The 20,287-nt window shown below is 36.2% G+C and overlaps 1 protein-coding gene across 1 annotated transcript; it reads right to left on the bottom strand.

Annotated features, from left to right (window-relative positions):
* Positions 1–2,445: 2,445 nt before the first annotated feature.
* LOC129271592 (uncharacterized) lies at positions 2,446–18,387 on the bottom strand. Its single transcript, XM_064107065.1, has 6 exons — positions 17,948–18,387; positions 13,838–13,884; positions 11,999–12,866; positions 10,679–10,904; positions 10,063–10,084; positions 2,446–2,703 (listed from the first exon to the last, which is right to left on the bottom strand). Exons 2-6 carry the CDS (start codon positions 13,838–13,840, stop codon positions 2,446–2,448), a joined length of 1,377 nt encoding a protein of 458 aa, XP_063963135.1. The 5' UTR covers positions 13,841–13,884; positions 17,948–18,387.
* Between the last annotated feature and the right edge of the window lie 1,900 nt (positions 18,388–20,287).

Genomic DNA, 20,287 nt, shown 5'->3' with positions numbered 1-20,287 from the left:
TGTAATTATATCTTGCAGAAAATTAATACTGTAACAGAATTTGATCATTCTGACTTCTGAGGTGCGGTAAACAACATCAAAATAAATATTCTTCTAAATTTAGGGGGAATTAAAAGCCAAGTCCACCCTAAGTCTACCCTAACTCCAAGTTGATTTGGGCTTTACTTCACACAATCAGTGACCATATCAGACTGTAAATCCGACCTTCTTTGAAAAACAAAAGAAACTAAACATTAGGCATTCTTCAGGTATTGGCTTGCCATACGTATGTGGCATACCATAGCTAAATCATCCAGGGCCCATTGCATAAAAGTTACTATTATGGTGACTTTGCTATCCAATGGTAACTACCATGATAACGATGATCAACAGCCAATCAGAATCAATGATTCCATGCAAGTTACCATTGCATGGCAAAATCACCATAATGGTAACTTGTATGCAACATGGGCTTGTATAAGTGCTCCTTTATGCTGTGTGAGAGTTGGAGATTTAGGAGAAGAGGAAAATGCACCCAAAAAAAGGGAAAAAAATAATCTAATATTTCATGGATTTTATTAATCAATCCAGATCGGCTTTAAATAGTGACCAGCCGAACACTGGATTTAGATCGAATCTGTAAATATTTTAATCTAAAGCTTTAAGATTTTAAGAATTCAAATCCTTTGAGATTAGGATTCAGTTTAAATTCAATTCAATTCATTTTATCAAATCATTTAAAAATCAACATACAAATCACACATGAATGCACAATTATAGAAAATATTAGGGCCCCAAAAGCAGAAGCTTGATGAGTGGGGTACCCAATACATAATATATAAAAGTACGGTACATAAAAGTTTAAAAATTAACAATAATAGAAATAATAATTCAAAATTTGACAAGTATCTATTCACTGTTGATCAGGAGCTATTTCAAACCCATATTATGTACATATATTCTATGGTGTAGGAAGCAGAGGGAACATGGGAGAAATGTCAGCATTTGCTCTAAGAAATTTAAAAGTTGAAACTATGAAAGGTGAGAGGAACACGGAAACAAAAACAGTTTTATATTCATCAACTTTTGCCCACATGCACATATCTGCAGCGAAATCCCTGGAAAATCCCCAAATTTCACACTTTGACCTTTCAATGCAGTCAGGAAATCCTGTTCTGTTCATAAAAAAATAAGAAAGCCATTTGACTTATGAGCTACTCCACAAACCTTGAAATCACATTGACTGTGAGAAAAATATTCAGGAAGGCCTAATTTCATACAATGATCTCTAGTTCCTAATATGACAAAGTGGTATGAAACTAAAGAAATGCTAAAATATTGTAAAAGAAAAGGCTGAGGCTCAAGATACTTCCCAGGTTCATCACCAAACTGTGAGAGATCCTGTAAAAAAAATCTCATGAAACTGAAAAACTGTGAGAGATCCTGTAAAAAAAAATCTCATGAAGGCTTGTTTTGTACAGAAATCTCTACATTACACTGCTACATGTATGACCTACATTTAATAGCAAAATCAAATTTAATTTGTAGAAAACTAATGAATCATTGGATAGGCCCAATGATGTGAAAACAGCAGCAGAGCTTCCACATCTTCTCAGAAGGTCCTCATGAGTATTAAACCATCAAAAGGACAAAATTGGCACACTTTAGAATTGGGTCAAAGTGAAGGCATTTCAGACTATAATCATCTTCATATCATCACTCAAACCCCAAAATGTCAGTCAAATACGCACATGGGGCATAACAAGGTAATTAGGATAGCCAAAACATGTTTTTTAGAAATCTTTTTGATATTTACATAAATTTGATTCAATAGTTTAGTTGAGTTGTGTTTTGGATGATTGTGTGTGAACGGCAGTTAATAAATGTACGTGCTGAATTGTTATACAATCATTTTTCACTTCGTCTGAAAAGGGCATTCCACATTTACAGGTATGAAATAAGGTTGAACAATTGTGTGAACTGCTGTTTCTTAGTATTGACTGTATACATTACATTCTTTGATTTGTCTGAACAGGGTGTTATAGACTTGCACATATGCATATTAAAGATGACATCAATTATATGTGTACTGCTGTTTGTAAGTATTCGCTGAATCGTTATACATAACATTCATTACTTTGTGTGAACGGAGGGTTATACACTTGCAGGTATGGCATAGGATTACAGTGATTATAATGGGATCTCTTCAAGGGCACTTCAACTTGTTGATCAGGAGATGGCCATTTCCTACGCTTGAACTTCTTGAAATTAGTGATGATTTTACTCTCATCGTTTTCAACACTAATCTTTCAGGACTTTCAAACTGTATTTTGTATCTACTCTTTTTCTCCCCCTTTTCTCTGATTTGTTGATGTATGGGATGAGGGTCTCCGATATTGAGTTGAACTTCAAGAAATGAGAGATGACCCTTGACTTTCATATGTCATTCAACAATCTTACCTCTTTTCATAATTCTTTTATCATCCTTTTCTCTTTCTCCTTCTTCTTCTTCTTCTTCTTCTTCTTCTTCTTCTTCTTCTTCTTCTTCTTCTTCTTCTTCTTCTTCTTCTTCTTCTTCTTCTTCTTCTTCTTCTTCTTCTTCTTCTTCTTCTTCTTCTTCTTCTTCTTCTTCTTCTTCTTCTTCTTCTTCTTCTTCTTCTTCTTCTTCTTCTTCTTCTTCTTCTTCTTCTTCTTCTTCTTCTTCTTCTTCTTCTTCTTCTTCTTCTTCTTCTTCTTCTTCTTCTTCTTCTCCTTTTCTTCTTCTCCTTCTCCTTCTCCTTCTCCTTCTTCTTCTTCTTCTTCTTCTTCTTCTTTTCTTCTTCTCCTTTTCCTTTTCCTTTTCCTCCTCCTCCTTCTCCTTCTCCTCCTGCTTCTTTTTCTTCTTCTAGATACACACTAACTTCCATATTAGATACAGTATTTCCTATGCATTTTTATCATTGTTGTATCAGTTACTAAATTAATTTCACAATGCAATAGGGTTGAAAATTGAGTCTCATTCAGCCCGGTTGGTTTACAACTTTTTATTTCAGATAAATAATTTGTACCATTTTGGCTTTCTGTGGGTAATTACAAGTTAACAATGCTGATTTATGTTGAAATTTGTAATCAAGGTAGGATCACAAAGCTGTATTTAACTTTCAAACAGGATTTCTGAGCTGCCTTTGAACTTTAAGGCCCCTGTTACATCTGAAAGTTTCCTACCCGAGACCCGACCGAGTCCACTTGCAACCTTGACTGGATTATTGGTGGATTAGCTTCGCGAACGGACCGAGTCCGAAATGTGGTCTGTTTACATCACAGCGTTCATTCCCTCCCCTATCGGTACGGTTTCGAGCGGTATCCGATTGCTGACACCAAAGGGCACTCTCGATCTAGGCTCTGAATAATTTGCGCGCGCTAATTGAAGTTGTTTACATTTCGTTATTCTGGAAGCATGCTGATGATCCCAGCAGTCGTTGAAGATATGATCGATTTGAAAAGAATACGTTTAAAGTGCTTCCTTCTTTCCACTAAAATCAAAGACTTTATCAATCACAATTCACATGTCAAAAGCCGCAAAACATTCGAAGAACGACGGGGCTGGGGAGGGGATAGCGCGCGCTATGACGTAATTTGACAGCTGGCGAACGGACCGAGATAGGTTTGAAAGCTTGTGTGCGTTTACATCTACGAATCGGTGGACCGGGGCCGGCCCGATACCTACCCGAGACTACCTCTTGATGTGGTCTCGGGTAGGTTCGCTAAAAGGTGGCCCGAGGTAGGTTTGGGATGTTTACATCTGATTTCTTTCCGACCCGAGGTAGGCCCCGGGCCGGCCCGAGGTAGGGAATCTCTCAGATGTAACAGGGGTCTAAGCCTCGTTTCAGACAGGTCCCTCATTACTGCTTGCTCCTTGCCAAACTAAATGTTGTTACTGGCTCTTAAACCAGGAAAATTTAATTTTCTGAACATAATTTCCCCTTTGTAGCAGTTTAGCGATAACATATTCCCTAAACAGATGTGTGATTTGATTGCCTATATATATAACCTTGAACATGTTTGAAAGTCACAAGTTTTTGTGGAATTTCCTCCTGTAATACTGTTTATACAGAGCATCCCACAAAAAGGAAACCTGTTTTCAGAGACAGATTTCACAATCATAAATCATGTGTTTACTACAAATTTGATACATAAGAGTAGTTAATCTTGTCTGTAATTTGAGACCAAAAGCTTAGCAAATCATTAATGCATGGCAGATTACAAACAATATATTGAGGCATATCAGAAATGATTTGCGCGGAAACTCATGTGTGAATCTGAATCCAGTGATTCCAGTCTCATTTCAGGGATCAGTGACTAAGAAATGCTAATGAGGCAATCACGGAATAAGCATGGTCATCGTATCCCGAACCAATCTTGTCCAATATTTCTGCGCAACCAGATTTTGACATTAAAATTTCAAACTCATCGTGCTCATTAATGCATAAGCGTTTGTCTCATATTGGTATCAAAATATAGAAGAATAATTGAATTGTATTTTGATGCAAATGAAATATCACAATTCATTTGCCTTTGAAGAAATGTTACCTGGAAATCCTGGTTTCCTTTTTTTTCTGGAACACACTGTATAATGATCTAACCTTTACATGTGGGCCTTCATGTAGGACTATACAGACAATAGGTTATCATACTATTTTTCATTTCTAAACAAGCCTATTTCCTTCTTTCACAACACAATCTTCTCGATCATTTCCATAGATTTTTTGTGATCCATATGCACATTATTCACTTTAGATATTCAGCTCAAAGAATTAGTTCTTGCAATAAAAAGTAATCAAAATTAACTATTGGAGTCTGGCCAACAACAAAATAAAAGATCATTGAAAATTATAGGTTTACTGTAGTGTGGTGTATTCAATTGTATGGTAAATTGCATTAAAGGAAACCAAAACCCAAGAAGAGAAGCAATCTTATTGCCAAGAGTAAAATGAGAGGAACAAATTTTAAAGTTTCATCAAAATCGGTTATGAAATAAGCAAGTTATGGACGTTTAAAAAGTCTTGTTGTACTTTTTATGGGGATCCTCAAATTGGCAAACATGCTTCAGAATGGCTGATTTTGTGGACAACTCTCCATTAGTTTTGTACACAAATTTTCAGATTTTCCCCTTTATTTTACATATTTCACTGTATCTCCTCCTGACCTTGCCATATGTGGTGTGAATTATATTTTCCCATGACATATGTTGTGCTCAGGAGGCAAGATGCAATTTGAAAGATAATGAGGAAAATCAGAAAAATTGTGTACAAAACAAATGGAGAGTTGTCCACAAAATCAGCCATTTTGAAGCACGTTTGCCAATTTGAGGATCCCCATAGAAAGTCCATCAAGAGTTTTCAAACTCCCATAACTTGCTTATTTCATAACCGATTTTGTTGAAACTTTTTTTTAAATTGCTCCTCTCATTTTACTCTTTGCAATAAGATTGCTTCTCGTCTTGGGTTTTGGTTTCCTTTAATATGACAAAACTGATATTATACAAAAGGAAGTGGAACCAAATTTGTTCAGATAATTGCATGTGAAATTGTGATTGAGGTATACGACCATGAATATGAGCCAAAGCATGTAGGCTCCTAATGTTTAATAAATTTGAATAGAATAGCAGGATATAAATTTTGTGAAAAAATCTGAATTATGTCCTGCCTTACGTTAACCCATGACATGATATTACGCTATGAAACTGTATCTTCATAATTACTAATACTTCAGTATGTGTAATCTCAAGCTAGCGAGATACATTACACACTATAATAGGAAAAGTGAGGTCGATGAAGAATTTTTGTGAGTGTGGGCTGTCATCAGAATTTTAATACTGAATAAAGTATGTAAGAAGTTCTTTCCTTCCCATAGCACTTACTGTAATTTATGTAATGAGATTTGAAGTACTTAATAAGTATTTTTTAATCTAAAGGGGAAGTAAATTAATACTGGGTGATGTTTCATCTTTTTCCTTTTTTCAGATAATGAGTACTATTATAGAGAAGTCTGTGTAATTATCATTTTAATTTTACTTATTAGGTGATCTGTCAATCGACAGATCAACTCTTAATTTCGTACGAATTTTCTTTTTTATTTATTTATTTATTTTTATTATTTATTTTTCTTTTTCCACCCTTTTCTTGTTCCACCAAAATCAGAAAAAGTGCTCGATCAATTTTCATCAAAATATTATCAATTATGCACAGTTATCATGCGATGTGTACGAAACAAGTTCAACCTCAAATAGTCATCGTGACGTCATCTACGTGCCATTTTGTAAAATCACATTATCAACAATATCTTCATCATCAATCATAAAAAATGAACAATATCAACATAAAATTAACTTCAGATCATGGGTCAACTGTCCATGTCATCAAAGGTCATGAACAGGTCACGACGCGCATGTACGCGCGCGTCAAAATTTCAAAATGCTAAAAATCACTTTTTGATCAAAGTAGAGTACGAATCAGGTAATTTGAAGCATTTCAAGAATTTGCGCGCTCACACGTTTTCGCGCGCGTTCACGCGCGTAGCGTCGTTACGCAATGTAGAATCTCACTTTCTTTTACGTCAATGCATTTGTTATTAAATTTCTAATAATTTGATACCTTGATCAACCTTCTACGACCAGTAGTAAAGGAATTAGCTTCCATCAAAGTTTGAATCACGCGCGCACGCGCGCGTTCACAATAGACCAAATATGTGCAAAAACATGCCTTTACAAAATTCCATATAACTCTTCAGATAGTCCGTTGGCCCCTACATTTTCTTTTATATTCGGATAGAGTATGAATTATAGATGTGATTTTATGTCACATTTGACCCTAAATTTTATCATGACGTCATCAAAATGGCGTCGGAACTAAAATTTTCCATTTTTGTTTTATGACGTTTGAATAATTTTGCAAATATGACTATAACTCCGTAATTCTTGATCATTTTTCGCCCAGATTTCGACATATTGTAGCTGGACTTATACTCTTAATAAATATTGCATAACATTTTCACTTATATTAATTATTCATCCTCAAAACTGAGAATTTATAGAGGCATATCACAATACCAATTTTCACTGTCATAAGTCAATTTAAGAGAATATTCCTTCTTTGAACAATGAGAGTATGGGACGCTGTGTAGTCTAATGGATAGCACACCTGCCTTGCAATGCAAAGGTCCTTGGTTCAAAACTCACTTGACAATGTTTTTTTTTTTGCTCATGTATTTGTGTGTAACGTCTATTAAATACTGATTTTTCTCAAAATTTGATTCTACATTCATGGATTTCGGCAACATTATTTTAACTATTTCGTGTAGTCACTTGCGAAAGTGCATTGGCACTCTCTAATACAACAAGATCGTTTACACAACGTAATATTTTGTCTTTCAGCTGCTGTATTTAATATGTTCTTTTGTTAATAAAAGTCTGTTTTTAATGATGATGATTATATTGATCTGCATTGCCATGGTTATAATGATCAAATATTAGATCGTGATCATGAGAATGACAGACAGATCACCTAATTCGTCCTCAAGACGAATTAAAATTCTAGTTTATTTATTTATTCATATTCATTTATTTATTTCAGTATAACATATGTCCTGTATGTAAATGTACACATTTCACTGATCTGTGGTTTAGATTAAATGCAGTTTTCCAATGATGCCTATTTTTTTTCTGGAATAAGAAAATTGCCAACAATAAACTAACATTCTAAAGAAAAAATAAATTAATAACAAGCATGCCCATTGAAATACATTCAATAAGCCTGTTCACGGTTGTAAACTGCGCACGAGCAGAAAAGGGTCATTGGAGACAACCATGAAGGTGGCTTTCAAATTCACTGACATAGGCATTTGTGATTTGATGATTATTCATGTTTCCTTTCAAAATATTTATCACATCCAAGCTGAAGAGTAATAAATAGAGCTTTCATAATCACTGGTATTTGACAGTAGCCTAAACAATAGTCAAATGTGCCAAAGGCAGACAATAAAACAGATTTCCAAACTTTATCCCTGATGTACTATTCTAGTCACCTGGTCTATACAATGCCTTTTGTTCTTAGAATTTGAATACTCTACCGGTAAAGCTTACGCAACATCTACATTTGAAATTGATAGTGCATCCTAATGAAAAATCACAAATGTCATTGGAGAAAAGTTGATCATGAGCTAACCGTGAACTGGCTTATTCACATACTGTATGCACATACAAATGTATACACATGTAAGCACAGAATAGACTTCCGGAGAGAAATTAAACTCTAGATCACTTTGCCACGGAACTTAAATTATGCAACAATAACTGAACCACAATCCAATGGGCCAATGTTGGATCAAGTCTTAATTTGATTTCATCACGCATAGGATCAGTCATACTACACAAGCTGCAATGCAAAGTTGCGAGCAATGTTCACACGAGATGTTCATAAGATTTAAAAAAAATTAAAAATAAAGTAGATTTTGTTTTTTACTTAGCCAAATTAAAACTAAAATCCAATAGTAAAATTGAGTCAGATTAGTTTGTTTAAAACTTAAATGTTTATATATCTACCAGGTATATGTTTTTTTTTTAAATAAAACACCACTGAAAAGGCTAAAATAACAAAAGAAAAACACTATTAAAATCACAGTCTGTACACAAAAACCACATTTGGAAGTAAAATGATGTACAAAGGAGGTTTCAAGTAAACACTACCTCATTGGCTTAAAACTAGTTTCTCACCTATTAAAGATATAGGTGAAACTCTATGATCCTGTGTGAACTCTTCAGTGAATAGCCTGGCATATCTAGAGACACATATGGTTAGCTCTGTAATGACAGATGCCCATATGTCTGACTGCTGACTAATATCACGACTAATTTGTTGCTTCCCCACTCTGGTTGTCAAAGACATTAGATTACGGACCGACTGACAATAGGTGTGTTCAATCTCATCGTTGCCAAGGTGATAAGTTGGTTTTAGGACTTGTCAACGTATTGTCCATTCATACAGTATGCAGATGTGCTAAACATCAACCAGTATTGCTTCTATCCCACGTTGGTTTGTATTTATGTGGTGCTTATTAGTTTCAGTGAACCCCATTTAAGGAAATGAGCATATTTAAAGTGTTCAAGTTCTGCCATGTTTTAATTGTGAGGTCAGGTGATAAAATATTACATTCAATAAAGTTTGTTTCTCTGGGCTCGCCAAACATTGTAGTATTGTTGGCTTCAGTCAAGACTGAGCTGATGGAGTGCATTTTGTGGCGAGGTTCACAAACTTTTGAGCACCACTGCATGTATGTATATAATTACAAATTTTAAGTATTTGCAATGAAACCAACAGTTTTGTTCAACATTACCAATACCCAAATGTCCCAAAATGCAGAATCATGCACATTATTTATTTTATATAACATTTGGCAATGTGAGTAAGCTGTATGGAAAGGATTCAAGAGCTCTCCAAACTTTCTATCAATCACATCTGTGTTCTATTATGACATCAAAGGCATAGCCAAAAATATCAGGCATGGACTCTTGCTTTCACTTTATAATGAATGAACACGCTATATGAACAGCAATGTATCCAAAATATGAGCTACATACATGTATGTACATCTACATCCTGAAATGTATATTTGGAGGGGTACATAAAATGAAAGAATTTATCTTGCATTTGTATTGGATACATCACTTTAAAAAGCACAAAAATGACTATTGCTTTAAAGCTCATGCAGTTAAAGTTTATCTTTAATAATGTCATTAGTAATGATTATATTTTGTGTCACACAGAATGTAAAAGGCATTTGGTATTGCACATCAAAAACTCCAGTGTTGATTTAACACAAGCCCGGAATCTATATATGTCCACACCAGAGAAGTATTGAAACAACACCAGTTTGGAACCAAACCGATGCTGTTTTAATACTAATTGGTGTTGTATAAACACCTTTCTGGTGTTAGACCAAATGAAACTGGTGTTGTTAAACCCTTCTCTGGTGTGGACATATATAGGATCACTATTTCTTCAAATGGGTCAAAAGCAGTTCAGGGAAATTCTCTTCTCTTTTCTTTACAACTGCCCAAGCAGTGTACCCCCTTTGACAAAAAGGGATAATACCTACAAGGATCAGAACTATATCAGGGAAACTCCCTAAAAACTAAACAATGCAATATACAACAAAGCACAGAGCAGTTGACTGAGCTGTCCTCCTGTATTGGCACCATGTGACATTATAAACAATCCCACATATAATGTTTCAGATTTGGTGCACTGGTTGAGGGGTGGAAAAGAGACAAGTGACAATGCCCTCAACAAAAAAGTGGATGGATGGATGGATAAATGAATAAGTACATAAATAGATTGATTAATTATTCAATAATTAATCAATTAATGAAAAAAGTATTTTTTAATCATGTAACATCCTACTTCTATCAAATTTATTAGTATATCTGGCTGAATTTTCTTTTCATACAATGCAAACCTATTGACTATCATAGTCCACATTGTTAATTTTTGGTGCTCACTTATTTCCGCCATTCACAATTTAAAAAAAAACATGCTGTGTCCAAGACTTAACCCCTCAAGTAGGGGATTTGTGAAAAATGTGGTGATAGATTACTTTTAGGTAAAAACCATAATCTGAAAATAATCCCTAATAGAAGAGAGATAGAGGTTAAAAATGTACTTACATGAGAGAGAACGGCCTGCTTTTGCGTGGAACAACAGAAGAGGGTTCACCCTCAACATCATCATAGATATCCCCAGCATCTTCTGGTATCTGTTCCTCTGGTACTGGCTGTGGGGGTGGGGGCCTGGTCTTCGATAGCCCACCACCACCGGGCCTGGCAGGTAGAGAGGGAGGGGTGGACGGGGTAGATCCAGGCTTCGGTGGTCTGACGGGAGGGGGAAGGGAGTCTAAATAAAGAGATGGAATAGTGATAGATTGACAAGTTTAACAGCATCAACAATAAAATAAACAGAATAATTTCACTTCTAATCACAATAACACATTATAAGTAAATGTTATTTCAAATTTTAATATACTTCACTTTATTGTCTTTATTAATAATATGCAACAGATCCTATCTATGAAGAACACAACTGAGCATGAGATTAATCTCTATATTGACCACAAAATCCTTATCAGCCAAACAGGCAGAAGTGGTAGCAAGCCAGTCTGAGAAGCAATTTGTCATTTTATACCCTTTTTACACAGGATTTTCTTAACCCCGGACTATCGCTAACCCCGTACTATCCTTAACCCCGTACTATTTTTTTTCCTTTTCACACATGCCAAATTGTTATCGCTAACCCCGGATAAGGAATGCTTGCTTTTCACACACGAAACTCGCTAACCCCGGACTAGTGGTTTTTGTCGATCATTCGTAGTACAAGTACTTCACTCGTACCTTTCTACACACGCTAAAATTTCCTTAACCCCGTACTATATAGTACGGGGTTAAGCTTAGCCCACTTTCGTTTTACACTAGCGATCTTAACCCCGTACTATCGCTCTTAGCACCGCAATTGCTGGGATAACCCTGCTTTTTTGCAGGGCCAAATAATCCCGTACTAAAGGTGGGGTTAGCCCACTTTGCAAAAATGCTGTGTAAAAAGAAAGTGGGCTAAGCTTAACCCCGTACTATAGGTGGGGCTAAATTGCCATTTAGCCCCACCTATAGTACGGGGTTAAGGAAATTTTAGCCTGTGTAAAAAGGGTATTACAGAAGTCAGATTGATTCTTCAGAGAAAATATGTTTAACCAGACAGCTCTACATGTAGGCCTGTATAAATTTGATTAACAGTTTCAGTTATGTACATAAAAGTTAAACTCTCAACAATGTTCTGTAAAGTCCCTTGTAAAAAATATGATTCATAAAATAATTTTTGTGTAGCATAATTTCAAAATTGTGGAGCAAATGGAGAAACGACACCAGTATTAAAACTTATTCCATCCATGATGATTTCTTGAAAAAACAATAACTGATTAAAAATACAGATGTCCTCACCTGACGAAGAAGATAAATATTTTGCTAAAGACACATTGGGTGGTTTGGCTGGCTTCCGAGGGGCATTCCCGATGACTGAGAGGGGTGGGAGGGGTTCAAGAACTGGCTTTCGGTTTCCCTGTTTCAAGTTCTTGCTGACAGTGTGAAGGAATGATGTTCTCCTCAAAGGAGTCTCCGTTATCGAAGATGCTGAGGAATTTTCTGAGTCTGAAATTGGTGGAGCGGGTTCATCCGCCCCAATCCCATTCTTCCAATTACATGTATTCTCTTTGTCTTCCTCTTCAGGGGAAACTGATGGTGGGCTCGGTTTCCGAGGTACACTACATATCTTTGTTAAACTGTCTTTTCTAGAAGGTGCCGGAGGCTTTGGTTTCTTAGCAAGAGCTGCAGGTTTGGAGCTGACATGAAGGGAGGACTCGTTCCGAAAAGGGCTACTGCTCTCGGGAGATGGAGACTTGGGTTGGAGATGGGCGGCACCGAACGGAGAGGACGTTTCTTGCCTTGGAGGTGCTGCTGGCTTGGGCTTGGGTTTGGGTTGCAGTTTAAAACTTGGGACTTGGTTCTCGGTCTGTCTGGCTTCTGGAGGAGGTTTGGGCAAGGGTGGCTTCTTAAGCTTCACCTTGGTGATGTCCTCAATGTTCACACCTCCTACTGGTGGGAACCCAACCCTTGACACAGGTGACTTTACACCATTAGGGGATGGCCTAACTCCATTTGATGACTGACTACTGACGGGCAAGTTATTAGGTTTGCTGACCTTGGGCGGTTTGCTCTGGACCGAGGGCTTCTGAGCCAGGGGCGGCCCACCAAATTGTGGACCATTTCCTTGGCTGAACTTTGCGAGAATATCCTTTACAGAATTTTCAGACTAAAAAGGAGAAATAGAAAGTGACAATAACAAGAAACATTTTTCAGCTACATAAAAGTCTGCATGTTGAAATAAAACTGAACCATCACTGAATACTGTATACACAAGCTCAATTTTGCAGAACTATGAATACACCAATCTGTATTAACAACATTCCTTGCTAAAAGGTAGCCACATCATCATGTAACCTTGAGAGTTGGAAGTGATCAATCATCTTCAGTCAAAAAGCATGTCAATTAAACATTATAATATTTCATTGTCTTTTAACATTTAACCAAAGAAATATGCTCAAAATAAACCTCAAAGTTATGTTATTATTCAACATGTAGCAAATAAAGTTATGGACACCATCTCAGTTAGCGTGAAGTACTGTGGATATCAGTTACAACACTTGCTCAATGGTGTAATTATGAGGTCTTTTAATTACAAACTTGTCTTATAGTTTATTTACAAACTTCTAAACCTTTTCTTTGAAAATAATTAATTTAGCTAAAAAAACTAGAATGCATAAATCCCAATAGTCATAGGTGTGGTATAATATCAATGAAAATTAGTATAAGTTTGAATGGTCAAAATTCAGACTCCTTTATATCCAAATTCAGAATGGTCTGGGAAACCTTTACCCCTTTCAGTAACTCGCTGGTCAGCACCAGGCCTGCACCAGGCGCCAACCAAAGAGTTTATGAATGATAGCAGCACCAGGCCCCAGCCAAAGTTTCTCGCACGGACAAAGGTAACAATACGGAGCACTTCCGCTCTGTATATATGGCGTGTTCAGTTACCATGAAAGTCATCCCTTATGTGCCAGAGTTTTTGAATGGCTGATCACTGATCGAAAAAGGAGCGCGACTTTGCTATAGTTATTGAACACAATTTTCATTCTGTGGTGCAGACTATTTTTGTGCGGGCCTGGTGCGAACCAAAAAATCATGAGTTAGTGAAAGCAGCATTTGGGGTCTATTCACACTTACCATGTTTCATGACACTGTAGCACTCATCTGAAGGCAAGAGTTGATACCTGGGATAAAGACAGAGATTGAAAGTTTAAAAATTCTCAATTCACTTAACGTCACCTTCCGCACAATGGCCGTTAGCGCGCACTGCGCGTCGCCTTTCTGCACAAAGGATGTTAGCGCACACTGCACGTCGCCTTCCCGCAAAAGGGCCATTCTCGTGTAGTTAACAGTATGCGCTAACGGTTTTTGTGCGGGAAGGCGACGATAAGTTGCAAATTGTTTTCAAATTGACAATACTTCAAAATGGTACTTATGATATGTACCACACTTCAAATTTTCTCAGTAATTTATCTCTGAGGATGCTGCAAGTTGTCTTTTCGCGAACTACTATAAATTATGTTCAAATTTATTATGACAAAATTACCAATAAGCACTGGCGCATTACAGTGTATGACATTTTTTATTCATTTTATTGTGCTGCGAATCAAAGAAAAACTACTTATAAAACGTCCAACAAAGCACAGTTTTACTATATTAAATAACAATTCTGCACAGCTCTAAGTAAGTAAATTTCCTACAAGTACATGTAGTATATCTGCCTCTTTCTACTCGAAGATCCAAAGTAAGATTCAGGGCAGCACAATTACACTATTATTAAAAGGGGAAATGAACTAAGGAATCAAGAAACAAAAGAAACACCAATGGCTGCCTTTGTGATACAAGTACACGTTTCCCTAATTTGGCTTTTCAAAAATGGTACACAGTGGCATAATGTGCAAAATAGTTTGAGGGGGGAAGATATGGTGTATTGGGCAAAATTTGTCAAAAGCAAGCGAGAAGCAAAAATTTCAACATTTTTACTACAAAACTCCCGTTTTGTGACCTAGATTTTGACATTCAGAAAATAATGTCAAATTTCAACTTTCTCTCTTTCCATTACATCTCTTTTTTTTTCATCATGAAAAAAAATTGGGGGTGGGGTCCATGCCCCCCCCCCCCCTCCCCCCATCTGTACACCAGTGATGGCACAATAGTTGGCAAACCGAATCTCAGCTGACAAAATATATTACAAATGACATGTACATTAGGAGTCGGTTCTGTTGGTGTGGCTGCAGCACCAGCAAGGAATCAAGAAAATCTTATTATCTGATAAGAGCTCATAATAGAAGTCAGAACCATGTACAATTCAGAACAATATCTACTACAAATCAATATAAAAGTGAGCAAGAAATCTTGAAAATAGTATCTGATTAAGTTTGTTTTCACATACTGTAGTATTTTCTAAGTCAAAACAAAGTGTAATATTTTCTCTACTTTTGGCAAAATGGGTCATACATTTAGATATACATCACTGGCCCTCGCCTGGTTTCCTTCTCTTATTGTGTTAGAATAAGTGTCACATACATGTACATATGTATCTTTGCCAAAACAAGAAGAGCCAATAAACAAACTTTGTATTAAGCTGGAAACAAAGATATTAACAATTTACAGCCGCTCTAAAGAAAGGCTCAATCAATTCCCCAGTCAATTGCTTTGCTCTCTCAACTTGCCCCTCCCCCTTGTCGAAAGTTCAAGACTTTACCCGGGGGGGGGGGGTCTCACCCTTTATTGACCCCGTTCCTACGCCCCTTTTTTTCAGGTGTTAGTTCTCAAGGACACCAATATCATGTTAAATTCCAGTTCTCAACCACCCCCCCCCCCCATTTTCAGAGGGCCATCAGATTCAGGCTCCTCACTTCTGTTTGGAACTTTGGGGCCACACACCCCTATCTCCTCAAATTCCTTGCTCATAAAGGAGAAATCTGTTATCACTGTAGTGTAAAATGTAAATCATTAAAATTCTGACTCTCATACATGTACATGTATGTAGATATAATTAAACTGAATAACTTGATGTAGATGTAATTATTCCATAATTGTTGATTCACTCTATATGTATATAATCTATTCCGTTATTACTTGATCATATGTTACATACATCGAATTGCTATGATGTTGAGTTTATTTGTTAAACTGCATTGCGCCTTTGGAAAACATTTTTTTTGCATAAAAACTGAACAGGTCTACCCTGCAGTATAAAATAAATAAAATGAATAAATAGATAAATAAATAAATAAAATAAATAGATATATTAATAAATAAATAAATAAATAAATGCTTGACTTGACTTGCCCAATGCTTATGAAACCTAGACGAATACATATTTTTTGCCTTATGACTACTACTACACGTGTACTTTTCAATTCATTGCTCATTTACTCAGATATTAGTTATCACTGGAGTATTGAAGATAAATTGCCATTGCGTCTATTGCCAAATCGTCCACTCATCACATGGTCTTCCTTAATTTTTCTGATGCCATTCCATCCATCAACATTTTGTCTAGATCCATTTGGTCCAATAATCACTTTGTACCGCCAGTTCGTCTCTTAACCAGTTGGTCAAATGCCCATTTTCTTTTCATTAATTTCGTCCAATTAACACTTAATCCAATTAGACCAAATGGAATTAGGGACTTATAGCTCTTGAACCAACTGGTGATTGAACAAAATGGCAATTAGACCCTGTGGATAGTGGACAAACTAATGGTAGACCAGATGATAGTGGACGAGTTGGTAATTGGATGAATTAGCATTACACCAATTGAAATTAAGCCGTATTCATAGACTTGCCTACCATATCATTTATTGAGACTGAGATGAATTTCTGCCCTATGACTAAGTACTACTACTAACTTGTAGTACTACACGGCCCAGGTGTCCCAATAAATATTGATGATGATGTTGATGATCATGATGATCACAATAATGTTGATCATGATGATCATGATGATCATGATAAAATGATGATCATGATAATGATGATCATCATGATAATGTTGATGATCATGATTATCACGATAATGTTGATGATGACAATGATCATGATAAACATGATGATCATGATAATGATGATCATCATAATGTTGATGATCATGATAATCGAGATAATGTTGATGATGATGAGGATCATGATTAACATGATCATGTAAATGATGGTGGTGGTGGTAATGAAGATGATGTTGATTGATGATTGATGATGACAGTGATGGGCATGGTGATGATGATGATGATGGTAATGATGCTGATGATAATGATAATTTATGATGATGATGATGATGATGATAATTTTGATAAAATAATGGTTATATCGTTATGATAACAATGACCATGATAATGACCAATATTATGATTATTATCATGGTAATGATGATGATCGTTTGTAATGATGATGATGAAAATGGTGTTGATGATGATCATCATCATGATCATGATGATGATGATGCTAATGATGAAGATGTTGATGGTTAACTTATGATAATGATGATAATGGTGATGATTATGATGATGATGAAGATAGATACATCATACATGTATATTGATGATGATGATGATAATGGTGTTGATGACAATGATGATGATAAAAAGGGAATCATAATGATTAAAATAGTCGTCAATCATCACCATCATCATTGTATCATGTTGGTTATGATGATGATGATGATGATAAAGAAGAAATGACTACAATAAACGTCAATCATCACCATAATCATTGTATTATAATCAAGGCCAATACTAATTAATCAAGATCATCATTTATAATTCATGATCATTTATCCTACATAGTACATGTGCATAAATATCATCCTCCCCATCATAACCTTGCATCCATGGACAGAATCATGATCATTAACTCGACCCCTAACCATACATCAACACAGCCCCAAGCCCCCCCCCACCCCCTGCATGCCAGGTTCTAGACGGGCTACCAGAGTTGACCCTCTCATACACCAAATTCTACCACCAGCATGCATCCATTAACTTTTAATATGCTGCTTATCGTTTTAAGTTGGCAGCACTAATTTACGCCTTAATAACCTCGCATTTCAAAAAACGAGCAAGTGGTATAAACAAGTCAAAGGGCTGAACTCTACTCCCACCCACCCACCCCCCCCCCCCCCCCCACCCCAACACTACCACCACCACCACTACCCCCTGTAAGAAGTACAGTAGCAAGAACACGTTCGTGTCCCTTGCCCATTTTACCGCAGGGCTACCGGCGATCGTGTCTCGCTCATATACGTACCGTACACCTTTCAACAGGCACGACACTGCACTGCGCAAAATCGCTCCTCCAGCTCGATCCACTGGCAACTTTAAGTAACTTCAACAAGCAGAATAGACATGAACTGAAGAAATAATGGTATATGAAGAATTATTGTTGATCACACGACACATTACCGAGACAGCAACATTTTGAGTATATTTCCACTTAAAATCCGGAGACATAACTTGCCTGCTAGCGCACTGCTACACTGCAATAGTGCTGAAAAAGTTTTGTGCATATATATCATTGGTGCAATAAAGTTCGCGAACTTCCGGGTTTTGCATGAAGTAGTGTCGGGGAACTGACTGCACTTCCTTGCAATGATTTCTTGCACAACTTCCTCGTAGGCTATATCTGAAAAGTGCAAACTGGTATGGTGTTAGGGAAAAGTCCGAAAATCTATATGGACTGGTGGGTGGGGCTGTAGAAATAGGTTCTTCCACTTTTTCATTTGGGATTTCCCTGCTGATTTTCATCTTTTTCGTATTTTGCTCAATAATACGTAAAATCGCGCATCATAATTATGATTATATTATATGAGTTTGATTCTTCAAAAATGGCCTAATATTGGGCCTAGATACCCTTTTAAATATTTTTCCTATAGGCTTAGCTTACTTTGTCTATTTCTTATAGTCTGATTTTCATTAGTAATAACGTTGCTGATTTTCATGGCGGTCAAACTTTCGGCCTACCCTGGCTAACGTTTGGCTAAACTTTCCCACGAAGCTCATTCTATACTATATACAGTTATGTGCATCTCTTCTTCTCCTACTTCTATTTTATTTTCCTTACTCCTCCTAATTTATTGCTTCCTTGGCTTTCCTTAATTCTTATTGTTTTATTACTGTGAATAAATACACAGTAAAAAAAAATTATACAACGCTGTTTACTATATGAACCTTACAGTAATTGTTTAAACAGTTTAAACAGGTGTATAAATCTTAAGCAACAAAGTTTAATTTTCAATATCTAATCTTCAATAAATCAAACATGATTGTTTAAACGGTTAAACAAATACTGTAAGGTTCATATAGTAAACAGCGTTGTATAAAATCTTAAACAGCGTTTTTACTGTGTATTAATACTTTTCAACAATGTGCACATAGGTGTATGCGGGTGCATGAGTCATTTCAGAATGTTATAAAATAAATTGACATATATTTCACATTCGCATAATGTATGCAAGCCAGTATACTACATTAGCCAATGTGAAATACCTGTAGACCATTGAATAGAAATGTTAAAGATGTACATTCTACGTGACTTGTTATCTTCTTCTTCCACTTTTTCTATTTCCATATTCTCCTTCTCCATCTCATTTACTTTGTTTTATTTCCATAACATGGTAAAAGGTCAGCCGTTTATATAAGGGTATTTTCCCTTTCATGGCTGCTTCCTGCCAAGCAACATTTTACATTTTACCAATGAAAATAGTAACATGTTAAACATGCTCATAAGAAATGGTTTCATACCAAAATAAAATAATAATTGATTTAATTCTAGTTGGCATCCCGACCCCGTAATTGACCACCAAAATGAACTGTCCCCTGAATTGTCAAGTAAATCGAATACGTTCACTGTACTGCCCACTATATAAAGATCGCTATAATAAACAATCAACTGAAAATCACAATCTCACACATTTTTTGTTTCCTAAAGCTGTTTGTAAGTTATCACGTTATAAATGGCTTCACGCACGACTGCTTGTGCTATATGTGATTATATCAAGGAGATTGACTTTAACACGTATATAAAAACATGTTCCAGTCGTGTTTAAAATTATAAACAGCCTTATAAAACAATCACCCGGGGAGCGCTTCATAATAATAATAATATGAACATTTGTAATGCGCCGGTATCCATCATAAAAAGATGCTCATGGCGCATGTAAAGAAAAGAAAAGAAAAGAAAAGGAAAAAGAAAAAGAAAGGAAGGAAGAAAGAAAGAAAACCTACTAAAAAGAGGGGTAGAATAACAATTACCTAAAGGCTTGCGTGAATAACCAGGTTTTAAGAGAACTTTTGAAAGTGGTGAGACAAGAAATATTGCGGATTTCTATTGGCAGTTTATTCCATAGGAAAGGCCCAGCATGTTGAAATGATCGATCCCCCCATGAATTATGAGATTGTGATACAGCGAGTAAGAATGAACTAGAAGACCTAAGGTTGCGAGAGGGATTGTATGGAGTAATCAAGGAAGAGTTGTATTGAGGTGCAGTTCATCGACAATTTCGTCCGACAAGTTGTCAAATCTAATATTTTTCCTTGATATCAGTTTATTTATTTATTTATTTATTTCGTTTTGTTTACCCAGGGTAAC

Source organism: Lytechinus pictus, chromosome 11 (assembly GCF_037042905.1).
Source record: "Lytechinus pictus isolate F3 Inbred chromosome 11, Lp3.0, whole genome shotgun sequence".
In the NCBI taxonomy this organism is placed as follows: domain Eukaryota; kingdom Metazoa; phylum Echinodermata; class Echinoidea; order Temnopleuroida; family Toxopneustidae; genus Lytechinus; species Lytechinus pictus.
Note: the sequence above shows the minus strand (reverse complement) of the source record. Positions and strands in the feature narration are given on the sequence as shown.

Coding starts and splice junctions, on each gene's coding strand:
- LOC129271592 (XM_064107065.1), bottom strand. Junction 10,905..11,998: donor ATATTTATCTTCTTCGTCAG/GTGAGGACATCT, acceptor CTCTTTATTTAG/ACTCCCTTCCCCCTCCCGTC. Junction 10,085..10,678: donor AGCAGGCCGTTCTCTCTCAT/GTAAGTACATTT, acceptor TTTTTGTCAAAG/GGGGTACACTGCTTGGGCAG.